Source organism: Myotis davidii, unplaced genomic scaffold (assembly GCF_000327345.1).
Source record: "Myotis davidii unplaced genomic scaffold, ASM32734v1 scaffold27, whole genome shotgun sequence".
Lineage (NCBI taxonomy): Eukaryota > Metazoa > Chordata > Mammalia > Chiroptera > Vespertilionidae > Myotis > Myotis davidii.
This window is the reverse complement of record NW_006297821.1, coordinates 2,144,171-2,156,577: the sequence shown is the minus strand read 5'-3', so window position 1 is coordinate 2,156,577 and position 12,407 is coordinate 2,144,171. Positions and strand designations below refer to the sequence as shown.

Genomic DNA, 12,407 nt, shown 5'->3' with positions numbered 1-12,407 from the left:
CAGCTGCCTCCTGCACGCCCCCCACTGTGAATGTGCCCGCAACCAAGGTACATGCCCTTTACCGGAATCGAACCTGGGACCCCTGAGTCCGCAGGCTGACGCTCTATCCACTGAGCCAAACCATTCTTGGCGGGGCTCAGATCTTTCTCTGCCACTTCGGACAAGCTACTTCACACTCCTAAACTTGTTTCCTCATCCGTGAAATGGGGATGTTATTAAGACCTGTTATTGTTGAGAGTGAGTCAATTCATACAAATTATACAAGCACAGAGCCTAGCAAATGATGGACATTCAATAAACGGTAGAGCCATTACCATCCTCGCCACCATCTCCCTCCATCCTTCACTCACTCCTCTCCTTGGTGCACTCCAAGTCACAATTCCAGGCATTATTACTACTCATGTTTTTGTTTTCCAGTATTTTTCCCACCTTTAATGCTCTGGAATGATGCCTCTCTCTCTTGCAATCTGCCAGCATGCCAAAGATAAAATTCTTCTTGACCTGTTAAAATCGAAAGAAGGAAATGCTAGTATATTGAATCCCATTTAATTTATCCTACCTTTAGCCTTAAGCTTTGCCTCCTAAAAACAATGGGTTTCCATTATTTGTGTCTATTCCTATTCATGTTGCTTCTCTTTCTAAATAAAACAATTTTAACTATAGAAGCAACCCAGATAGAACTTCATTTTTTTAAATAATATATTTTTATTGGTTACAGAGAGGAAGGGAGAGGGAGAGAGAGATAGAAACATAAATGATGAGAGAGAATCATTGATCGGCTGCTTAATGCATGCTCCCTACTGGGGATCGAGCCCACAACCCAGGCATGTGCCCTTGACCGGGAATCGAACCAGGGACCTTTCAGTCCACAGGCCAGCACTTTCTCCACTGAGCCAAACCAGCTAGGGCAGAACTTCTCTTTTTTTTTTAATCACTCTGAAAGTAATATTACCATTTCCTCTTTAATTTGAGCAGTCCCCTCCCCTCCAAAAAAAAAATGGTACTAATCTAATTTCGAATAACCAAGGGCTGGGTTCACACTTGTCTGAATGGCATTTGAACTCACTCATTCAGGAGGTTTGGTAGATAAACTGAATTCTCACCTATTTTCATGTAGGGTCAACACTCCTGGGTGCGTTTATTTTGGCATTTCACTAGAACACTGATGAATTTGGACAGTACAGACTGGACCTATTGATCCAGTCATTCCCTTTGGGTACTGAGATAACAAAGTCAAATAAACAATGTCAGGAGAGAATTAGAATTTATTGAAGACTCAGATCTAAAATTAAGAAATTGGGAGTTATTTCCAAACCTGCTCTTCCTTCCTATAGACCTCTCTGTTTTCAGACGCTCCAGGAGCACCTTTGCGAATAAAATTGGCCTTATAATTTTTAGCTCAGGACAAAACCATACTTTTCTTAATTTTTTAATCATCATTTGGAAGAGCGATAGGATATAAGGCCTGTTAAACTTTAGACTTCCCTTGAATATGCTGGCACCAAGAGGCCTGTGTTCATTGGAGAGTTTGACAGCCCTACACATGGGTCTGGAATCAGGGGCTTCTAGAATTCGTGGTAAAGAACTGACCTGCTGGTAGGTGCAGCTGATGTTTGTAGAACATCGCGGAAGCACAGCTTTTGCGGGAGTCGAGGCCATTTGTTATCAGCTCCAGAAACTTGTTGCTCTTTGATGAACAAGCTCAGTAGTTGGTGTGCGAATGCCCTGGGTTTAGTTACTGAGCTCAGAGTGCTGCTTCTGGCATCAGCTGAGCAAACTTAGGAAATTGTAAGTTTCACTTCTGCCATCTGTAATTTTGGTTTTCTTTTTTAAATATATTTTTATTGATTTCAGAAAGGAAAGGAGAGGGAGAGAGAGATAGAAACACCAATGATGAGAGAGAATCACTGACCTGCCGCCTCCTGCACCCCTACCCTGGGGACCGAGCCCGCAACCCGGGCATGTGCTCTGACCGGGAATTGAACCATGACCTTCTGGTTCATAGGTCGATGCTCAACACTGAGCCGTGCTGGCCAGGCTGTAATTTTTTGCTTTTTAAATCAGTGATAGACACTGAGAACTTCTATCCTCCTCTAATCTCTCAGGTTTCCTCTAATTCCCAAACAACATTCAGCTTTTGGAGCTCTTTTGCTTTTCTCAGAAAATTAGAAAGCCTATGCCAGTGAGTGTCGCAGAGCAAGGGAAGGATGATCAGCTGTTTCCTCAGCTTCCTCCTGAGACTCCGAATTTGGAGATGTATCTCCACCACCATGAACCAGCATTATGGGTGAGAACATCTCCTTGAGATGCCAATGTGCAGTTAAAACATATAAAGAACACTTAGAGGGGCCGGCCAGTGTGGCTCTTGTCTTTCTTTTTTCCTTTTGACAGTCTTAGTCCCTGTGGAACTGTCTTATAAAAAGGCAATTTCACAGTTTTAGATGATCAACAAGCCGCCTCTCCTTCTTTAATTAAGAGGGCTCTCCCTAGCTGGCATCCCTGTAGAGATCAGTCTTCCCCATCCAGACCGTTCACAGGTAGGACTTCATCAGAACGATTTCTGGTCCTGGCGTTCCAAGTTCCTGGGATGATTGTGTCCCTTGGAAATTGCATTGACTATATGAGTTAGAAACCACCAATATTGGAACCAAGGCATCTAATGTGTCCACATGGACCTTGGCAGTTTAACAGCTGCCAGTTATTGAGTATCCTTGCTGTTCTAGGCACTGTACACATACTCTAAACCTACCAAGCCATTTCACTATGTCCCTGTCACACAGAAGAGAAAACCGAGGAGTAATTTGTCCAAAGTCACGCAGGTGGTAGGAGGCAGAGCAGGGGTTGACCCCAGTCTGTTGGGATTCTCTGTGTGTACACACTCTCCCTCCACGCACTGCTCTTTGCCTCTGTTATTGCTGAAAGTACTTAAAAGTTGTGACAGCCTGCTCCGTGGGGGTTGATGCCTATGAACCAGGAGGTTCAATACCTGGTCAGGGCACACGTCCAAGTTGTGGGCTCGATCCCCAGTGGGGGGTGTGCAGGAGGCAGCCAATCAAAGATTCTCATCGGTGATGTTTTTACCTCTCCCCCTCCCTTCCTCTCTGAGATCAATAAAAATATACAGTTTTATTTTTTAAAGTAGTGACATATTAATACCTCTTATTAGGAGTCAGATAATGATAAGGATAAATTTTTTTATTTATACAAAAAATAGATGGTGTACATGGGATACAACAGTGAACAAGATCCAGACAGGGATCCTGTGGCACCGGTGGGCAGAGAGACAGAGGGACAGGGTGTTGCGTGCCCTAAGGGTGAGCATGGAGACACCTCATCCAGGCGTGAGGGCTCAGGAGACACTTCCTAAAGGCAGCATCTGAGCTGAGACCTGAAGGACAAGAAGGAATCATAGCCCAGAAGTAAAACCACGGTCATAATAGCTGTCACATACGCAGTGCCAGCCCTCCGCAGGCCTCCCACAAGTGCTGTACGCACATGAAACGTGTGCACATGCAGTCCTCACAACAGCCTTTCGAGGAGGTGGTCCTTTACCCTGTCTTACACCTGAGGAGCTGGGGCGTAGAGTAGCTAGGGGCTGACTTGGCCAAGTGCACACAGTTGTGATTGGCAGGCACTGTATAGGAGTCAGGCAGTCTGGCCCCAGAGTCCCAGCTTTTACCAGTGTCTCTCCAGCACAAGGGTGAGGAGCGGTGAGCATGTTGCCAGCGGAGGGAGAGCGCCTGTGCAGAGGGCCCGCGGCACCGAGCGCAGGGTCGGGCAGAGCCTCCCAGCTACGGCCGAGAGGACCCGGACTCGGTGTGCGTCTGCCACCTCCTCCGCTCCAGTAGCGCTCCTCCGTGATGTGAGCCTGCTTGCGTGCGCATGCCTGGGGTTAGTGACCCTAGACATGAGCACAGACATGGCAGAGCGCTGAGGTTCTCCCAGAGATGTTCCCATATGCCAAGCAAGATTTAGGAGCAAAGCAAATTGTGTCTTAATCCTTTCCGATCGCCAGACTTACAAAACTTCGTGTTGAGATTGAGACGGGACTCCCCACATCAGTGTAACATCCCATTTCCCCCAAATTTCTGTCCCGCCGCTGCCCTCCCCCATCCTCCGTGACAGAGAGCCTTTTGTCCCGCCTGTAACACTCCCAGCAATGCCTAGGCCTATTTTGATACCCGTAGTTTCCATGCAGCAGATCCTGTGGGCACAGTAAACAGGGATAGACCTCAAGCTGGTTTTCTGAACCAGAGGAAAGGAAGTCCTTCCTCTTCGGTTGCCCTTTCCTCTCTCATTCCCTCTGCCTTCCGCTGGGTCAGCTCGTTTTCCGGGTCAGCTAGCTGTCAGGGCCCTGCTCTCCCCCTGGTGCGTAGGAAGGAAGAGAGCATCTCCCTGTGCATGCAGGGAGATGTATTTTAACATGTATGTGCTAGGAAAAAACCTGGCATGTATGCCAAAATGCTCACACTTTTTGTTTCTAGGGATCTGACTAGAGAGGATGAAAACACGTATTGGCTTGTGTTTTGTGATTTGCATGTCTATATTTCTTAATTTTTGTATGTAACTGTTATAAAAGTAAAAATAACATTTTATAAAGAAGAAATTCTGTTCTCAGAGATCGTCCTGCCTGGGGCAGGCAGCAGCGTCCACCTCTGGCTGCTTAGGGGATGAGCCCTCTGTGACCTGAGGGCGTGTTAGCCCCCCCCCCCCCCCCCATGCTTGTTTAGACTTTGACCCCACAGCCTTCACAGTGTGGTGCGTACATGAGGGATCCCTGACACATTCCTCTGTGTTTCTTTCTAGATCAAACTTGGATCCCTTCAGCCAGTACACAGAAGACCAGATCTGGGACGCCCTGGAGAGGACGCACATGAAAGAATGTGTAAGAAGCCAGGGCGAGCGATGCTGTGGGCACTGCCCAGCCTGCCTGGCTGCTTCCGTCCAGCCTGGTCTGTCCTCCACCTCCAGGGTATCTGTGGAGGAACACTCTTGAGCAGGACTTCCCAGACATTCCAGAAAGGGCATAAAAGTGGATATTTCCTGCCCTCCACCTCCTCCCTCTACCCCCACGCCCATGATCATATTACCCTTTTCCCACCTATAGACTGAAGACATGTCCATGACAACTACTCAGAATTCAGTCATGCTTTTACATTAACTTCTACTTTATTAATCATAACAGTACAGCAGGCTTTTGAAGTATCTTTCTGTGTGCGAGAGATACATCATTTATTGAGTCTGCAGAAAGCACGCAGTAGGCTCGTGGGTTCACAGATCTCTGCGGGGTGCTCAGCAGGTCCCTCCAGGGGCTGCAGTCTACAGATGGATATTCCTCGCTGGGAGGAGGGTGACCGTGCCTTTGCTCAAGTCAAACTCAGGATCCCTTGCCCTGACTCAACTAGATCAGCTCTCCTTTTCTCTCTTTTAGATTGAGCTTTCTCAAGTAATTTCATTTGAAGACTAGCTTGCGTAGCTTACAAAAAGAAAAGTTTGACAGCCAAGGGGCTAGAGCTTTAGACTTAAGAAAGACAGCAGTTTTATGTTCCCCATTTCCTATTGCACAACCAACTTTTCAGTGGCTCAAAAATTAGGACCACTGTCTGCCAGGATTTGGGGACATGAAAATATTGGAATTTCTGGGACATTTTGAGAGTAGGAGACTAACAGAATAGTATATTTGAAATAGGGGGTCCTAGAAAACCTGGGTCCTGGTCACGTGACCATCACACCTGTACCTTCTTTCTAGGTGAGCCAGGTTCTCAGCTAGAATTCCTCCTTCTGTTCCAGAATAATTTACCTTTGCTACTGGATTTTTGGCAAAAGCTAGGGTGTTTCTCCCCCTCACTTTTGGACCCTTCTCATTTCTACTTTCTTTCTTCCTAGATTGCTCAGCTACCTCTGAAACTTGAATCTGAAGTGCTAGAGAATGGGGAGAACTTCTCCGTGGGGGAACGCCAGCTCTTATGCATAGCAAGAGCCTTGCTCCGTCACTGCAAGGTGCGGCGGTGTGGTGGAAGCTGGGGGAGGGGAGGGGAGGGACAGGGGAGAGCAGGGAGGTGGAGGAGCACCCTTCCCTGTGGCACGAGGTCTGAAGGCGTTCCTGGCTCCCAGCCCAGTGGCACTTTGAAGAGAATGCCCAAAGGTGTTTCTCGATTAACCTTGACACAATTTGGGTGTGTGGGTGGGTGTGTTTTTTTTTAAGTATGTTTTTATTGATTTCAGAGAAGAAGGGAGAGGGAGAGATAGAAACATCAATGATGAGAAAGAATCATAAGTAACGTATGGTATAAAATTCAAATGCTAAAATACTTTTTAGGGAAATCTAAATTAGCCAGAATGCTTAAGGAACTGGTTGGATCCTCTTTCTCCTCTCTTCCCTGGCAGATTCTGATTCTAGATGAAGCCACAGCTGCCATGGACACGGAGACAGACCTACTGATCCAAGAGACCGTCCGAGAAGCGTTTGCCGACTGCACTATGCTGACGATTGCCCACCGCCTGCATACGGTCCTAGGCTCTGATAGGATTATGGTGCTGGCCCAGGGACAGGTACTGAGGCATGTGGCCTTGTCTGGGAGGACGGGGCTGGTTGGCATCTGAGGGTGGTTCTGAACATTTAGAAAAGCAGCCATAGCAGCTCTAGTCCAGTCCGTTTGGAGAGAGATACAGCCCCCTCCCAACAAGGCACTGAATTTGAGGCCCTCCTGGGTTCTTGTTTTGCTTTACTACCTGGTATTTTGTTGCTTGAAAATAGGGGCACACTGACTTAGGTCAGCGAGCAAGTTTAGTTAGTAATTAATTCACATCGATAACAATTGCCCAAGGCGTGTTGAGACCAGCCACCAGGTGTCGTTTGCTTTTTGCAATCATGTAGAGGTGCCAGACTTGTATCCTGCTATTCCAAGCTTCCCCACAACCTGGCCCAGCCATGCCTGTTTCATTTCCCTCTCGTTCCTTACAAGCGCTGTTAGCCATAATCTTGCATCCCCTAAGCTTTTCCATCTTCTATGTCTACTCATACAGTTTCACCTACCTAAACTGTCCTTTGCCCTTCATTCCTTTCCCATATCTACCTGCTTTCAGCCTGCCTGTCTCTCAAGAAAGCCAGTGTCTCTGTCCACACATAGTGCAGTGTCTGCTCTAGTACCCAGCCTCCTGCCCTCCTGCAGCCAGTCTGAAGGAAGGATGCTTTGTCCTTAGCCTGTCTCCCCTGGGCAGATCCTTTCCTAGAAGCGCCCCCAGAGACCTCCCCTTCCATCTCCTGGCAAAGATGTGTCCATGCCTTTGCCCTGCAGAAGGGGGGCTGGGAAGTATGTGGCATTGTCAGCCACATCCTGGGAGGCAGGTCCTACCAGGATGTCATTCACTTTCCTACTGCAGTATGGTTTCCAGTGACTGCATAGAAGTCCATCGTAGGACTGGATAATTGACTGAGTCTATCCTTTACTCACTTTTTTTCTTTTTCTATTTTTATTGATTGATTTCAGAGAGGAAGGGAGAGGGAGAGAGAGATAGAAACATCGATGATGAGAGAGAATCATTGATCGGCTGCCTCCTGCATGCCCCCTACTGGGGATCAAGCCTGCAACCTGAGCCTATGACCTTGACTAGAATTGAACCTGGGACCCTTCAGTCGCAGGCTGATGCTCTATCCACTGACCCAAACTGCTTGGGCTTCACTTTTATATATATATATTACTTATTTTTAGAGAGAAAGGGGGCGGACGGACAGAGAGAGGGAGCGAGAAACATCCATTTGTTCCACTTATCTATGCATTCATTGGTTGACCCTTGTATGTGCCCTGACCGGAGAGATAGAATCCACAACCTTGGTGTATCATGATGATGCTCTAACCAACTGAGCTACCCAGCCAGGACTCTCACTTCCTTTTATTTTTTATTTTTTTGCCAAGTAGGTCTCCTGAGCCGTTCCTTTTCCATCTGTAGGTTTAGATCAGCTTGCGTAACTAGATGCCATTTGCCTGCTAAGCCTTTGACTTGTGCTGCCGTGGGTTCCCCCACAGCCTGTAATACCTTGTCGATTGATTCCTACACACCTAGGGCTGAATGAATTAGGTGAAGGGCGTCTAGAGGTGTTCCTCTCCAACCTTTCCCTGGTACCCTGGTTAGTTTAAAAAAAATAAAATAAAAAGGAGCCCATGTGGACACGGCAGGGCTCGTCGCATTATCACCCTGATTCCATCCTCAAGGGGCTTTGGGGCTTGCCCCCCTTCCTGAACAGTGTGTCCTCGAGTCACACCCTGATGCCGTCTCCTTCCTTTGCAGGTAGTGGAGTTCGACACCCCATCGGTCCTTCTGTCCAATGACAGCTCCCGGTTCTATGCCATGTTTGCTGCTACAGAGAACAAGGTCGCTGTCAAGGGCTGACTCCTCCCGCGCCGCCTCCGTCTCTTTCCTCTGGAGCGTCGCCATCCCGGGGCCCGCGCTCTTCCTGTCCAGCGGAAACCTTGCCTTTCCCGATTTTACCTTTCGCACAGCAGTTCAGGATCGGCTTGTGTGTTTCACTTGTAGGGAGAGTCCTATTTTGATTATTGTATTGACTCCAGATTCATGTAAACAGACTTTAGTTTTTGTTTTTAATTGCACTCTAAAAGGTTCAGGGAACCGTTATTATAAATGTATCAGAGGCCTATAATGAAGCTTTCTACGTGTAGCTGTATCTATATATATATATATATATAAAATCTGTACATAGCCTATATTTACAGTGAAAATGTAAGCTGTTTATTTTATATTAAAATGAGCACTGTGCTAATAACAGTGCAGATTCCTTTCTATCGTTTTTGTACAGTTTGCTGCACTGGAGATCCGGTTTTGCTATTAGATGACAGAAAGGGTAGCCTATTGTTCTTTGCCAGCTGGTTGTTTCATGGCGCCAGGTTTTCTGGGTGTCCGAAAAGGAAGACGTGTGGCAACGGTGGGCCCTGCAGCGGCCCCCTCTGCCGCCTCCCCACAGCCACCCCAGCCCGGGGCGGCGCCGAGGCCCCGCTGGAGGCCGTGCAGAGCGCCATGGATTCTCAGGGCTCCTGCCTTCTGTCCTGGTGTCACCTCCCTGTTTCCGTCAGGAGAGCAGTGGGGCAAAGCTCCCCACCCCCCTTTCCCTCCCTGCCTTCCTCTTCTTGCTGTTGTTTCTAAACAAGAATCAAGTCTCTTCACAGAGTGTCCCACTGCCTCAGGTTCCGCACGCTGGCCACTGCACAGAGCTCCGGCTCCCACACCCGTCGGCTCCCAGCCCCGGGGCCGACCGCTGCTTTTTCCGGGGGTCCTTCTTCATTTGCCTGGTCTGCGCCACCACAGTTCAGTGACAGGGTTCAGGATTCCGTGGGTCTGTCTTCTTTTCTCACTGCGGATGTCGCAGTCTCCTCCTCTCCCCAAAGTCTGCGACTCCAAGCAGCTCTTGCTACTCAGTGTCTCGCACTGGTGTGGAAGTCTTCGTACTGTAAAGAGACCTACCTCAGGTTGCTGATTGCCGTGTGGTTCGGTGTGCTTCTGCAAACCCCCTTTGTGCCGTGGGGCCAGCAGCTCAGGTGGGCGTGGTCGCTGCTGTCATCAGTTGAATGGTCAGCGTTGCATGTCGTGACCAACTAGACATTCTGTTGCCTTAGCATGTTTGCTGAACACCTTGTGGAAACAAAAACCTGGAAAAGTGAATAAAGTTATTTTGGATTTTATAAAACTCTTGGTGTATAAACTAGTTCTCTGGGAAGGGAGCAGGGTGTCTTTGAATGACGGGAATCCCAGAGGCAGGCTCTGAGTCTCCGGCGATGGAGTTACATCCGAGAAGGGCCAGGAGCAGAGCCGGTTGGTTGCCAGGGGCACGGGGCCCAGCAGGCCTGACATCCCCGGGTGGGCCCTGGCCCCTAAGACTGTGTCACCAAATACAGCTCCCGGGCTGCCAAGGAGCGGGTTGGGCATGGGCAGGGTGATGCTTGGGCGAGGTGGGCGGTGGTGGTGAAATACACTTCAGATGAACAGTTGGTTAAGGGTTCTTAGCAATTCAAACAACGTAACTGCCTTTTTGGCCAATTCATTCAGCTTACCTCGTTGAGAATTAAGTTCCCATCCAGAAGGGTGATCATCACGGAGTTTCTCGATAGAGTGCATGGAATGCAGCCAAGAAGCTTTCAACCTGCTTGGTGCCGGTTCTGCCGACCATCAGCAGGGCTCATCCCCTGAACCCAGCCTTTTCGTAAAGTGCTGCCTTGGAAACACAGAGGCTTGACTCTAAAGTCAAACTTTTCCTCCCACATTTCGAGTGCTCAGGAGCCACGTGGCCTGCGGCTACTGTGTCGGACACAGATGCAGAACGTGCCCCTAGCTGCAGGGAGTCCTGTTGGACGGCGCTGACATGAACACGCACTTCCGCTGACGCCTGGACTTACCTTCCCGGAGGGGAACGGGCAGCGAAAGGGCCTCCTGGTCCTTGTCCTGTTCAAGCTCTGCTGCTCCGGGACTCACTCCACCTCCTGTCAGCTCTGTTCTCACCTCGGGTGTCCTCCCACCTCTCTTAACCTGCTTTGCCCTCTTAAAGGAGAGCTTTTTCCTGCCTCTGCCCACTCCCTTTTCTCTCTGCACAGATTCTTTCCCTCCCACGGGTGAAGTGACAAAGCTTCCACTGTGGGCTTGGCCCCTCCTTGGTACCAGCTGCCTGCTAAGTGCCTCCACTGGGCATCACCGGTGCCTCAAACAGCTTCTTGAAAATCAGTGCTGCTTTAGTAGTACCATTGTCCTCTGGAGTCTGTCAGGCTAGCAGCCTTGAGTTAATTTACTCTCCTTCCCCTTCCCAATAAATTCAGTCACTCCAGGTCCTATGCATCACCACCACCCCCTTCTCCCTCCCTCTATTCATAATATAATTAGAGCCTCATGGTCTCCCTGCCTCGGTGCCCCTCTCTGAGCCATTGTATTTACTACTGACAATATGGAAACCAAAAATGCAAGTTGGTGAAATACTTTATAGCCCAAAGAGGCGGTGGTGCATTGACACAATGGAATGCTACTTGGCCATAAAAAAGAGGCAAGGCTTACCTTTTGCGACAGTATGAACAGACCTGAAGGTTATTATGCTTCGTGAGATAAGCCAGTCAGAGAAAGACAAGTATCATATGATCTCCTATGTGGAACCTAATGAACAAAACACACTGATGAATAAAATAGAAACAGGCATGAGTACATGGAGCAGACTGACAGCTGTTTGGGACAGGAGGTGGGGGTGCACAGGACTGGATGAAAGAACGTGAAGGGATTAGCCAAAAAACATAGATAACACATAGACACAGACAACAGTGTGGTGATGGCCAGAGGAAAGGGGGGTGGGGAGGTGGAGGTGGGCAAAGTGAGGGTACCTGGGGCCGGAAAGAGACTTTGCTTTGGGTGATGGGCATACGATGCAGTGTGCAGATGATGTTTTGTTGAGTTGTACACTTGAAACGTGTATGGTTTTGTGAACCAGTGTCACCCCAATAAATTCAACTTTAAAAAATAAAATTTTTAAAAAGAGACTACGGGTGTAAAAGAAATCTTCAGGGCACAGACAGTTGCTTGTAGAGTGGCCCATATTCCTTAGCCTGGCAGTCAGGGTGTGCGTTATTTGGCTCCAACCCTCCTTTTCTATTCAGTATTCCTAAAAGTAGGCCAATATTTTCACACTTTTAAATCTTTGTAATTTTCTCAGCTCGGAATCCCTGGTCATCTTGTCAAACTAAAGCATGTTTATCTTTTTAAACTCAGTTCAAATACTATGCCCTCCACAAGGCCTTTCTCTTCCAACCAAATTCCTCTGTGTTCCTACAGCCCTTCGCTTTCACATCTACCTAAGGTTTATTTGCTTTTATTTTGCATATTATAGTTGATTTTTTAAAATATTTCTGCCCATGAATTTAAACTTCTCGGAGGCAGTAAATCGCTTATTTTTGTGTACCTTATCATTTCTGGCTTAAGTATTATGTTTTACATATAATAAGAGCCTAATAAGTATCACACTACACAACTAACTCTTGAATAGGGCCTATCCATGGATGTTCAAAGAATATTTGTTAAAAGAAGTAAGTGTTATAGATTTCCATTTTGGTCATTTGAATTTGATCACTTCAAAGAGACAAAAAAAAAGGGGGGGGGGCATCAAGGAAAAGAAACCTTTATGAGGAATGACTCATAAAGTCATAATAAAAGTAATGCATGCAGAAAGGTGCAGTGAAGAAACCAAAAACTGCCTGTACCCATTTTGGAAGTGGAACCTCCAGCCCCAGCCACCCCAGCTGATGTCACATAGATCAGAGATGAACCACCAGCTGAGCCCTTCCCAAATCCCTGAGCAAAACAAAATGTTTTTTTAAAGCCACCTTTCTAGCTTTTTCTAATCACTAATATATATATATATATAT

The 12,407-nt window shown here is 47.7% G+C and overlaps 1 protein-coding gene across 1 annotated transcript in view; it reads left to right on the top strand.

Annotated features, from left to right (window-relative positions):
- The window catches only part of LOC102774335 (multidrug resistance-associated protein 5), a 52,276-nt gene extending 42,576 nt beyond the window's left edge, over positions 1–9,700 (top strand). The window contains exons 22-25 of the mRNA XM_015570429.1: positions 4,807–4,885; positions 5,887–6,000; positions 6,388–6,552; positions 8,290–9,700. Coding sequence (XP_015425915.1) covers positions 4,807–4,885; positions 5,887–6,000; positions 6,388–6,552; positions 8,290–8,391 — 460 coding nt within the window. The 3' untranslated portion in view covers positions 8,392–9,700. The remainder of the gene's footprint in view (positions 1–4,806; positions 4,886–5,886; positions 6,001–6,387; positions 6,553–8,289) is intronic.
- The last annotated feature ends 2,707 nt before the right edge of the window (positions 9,701–12,407 follow it).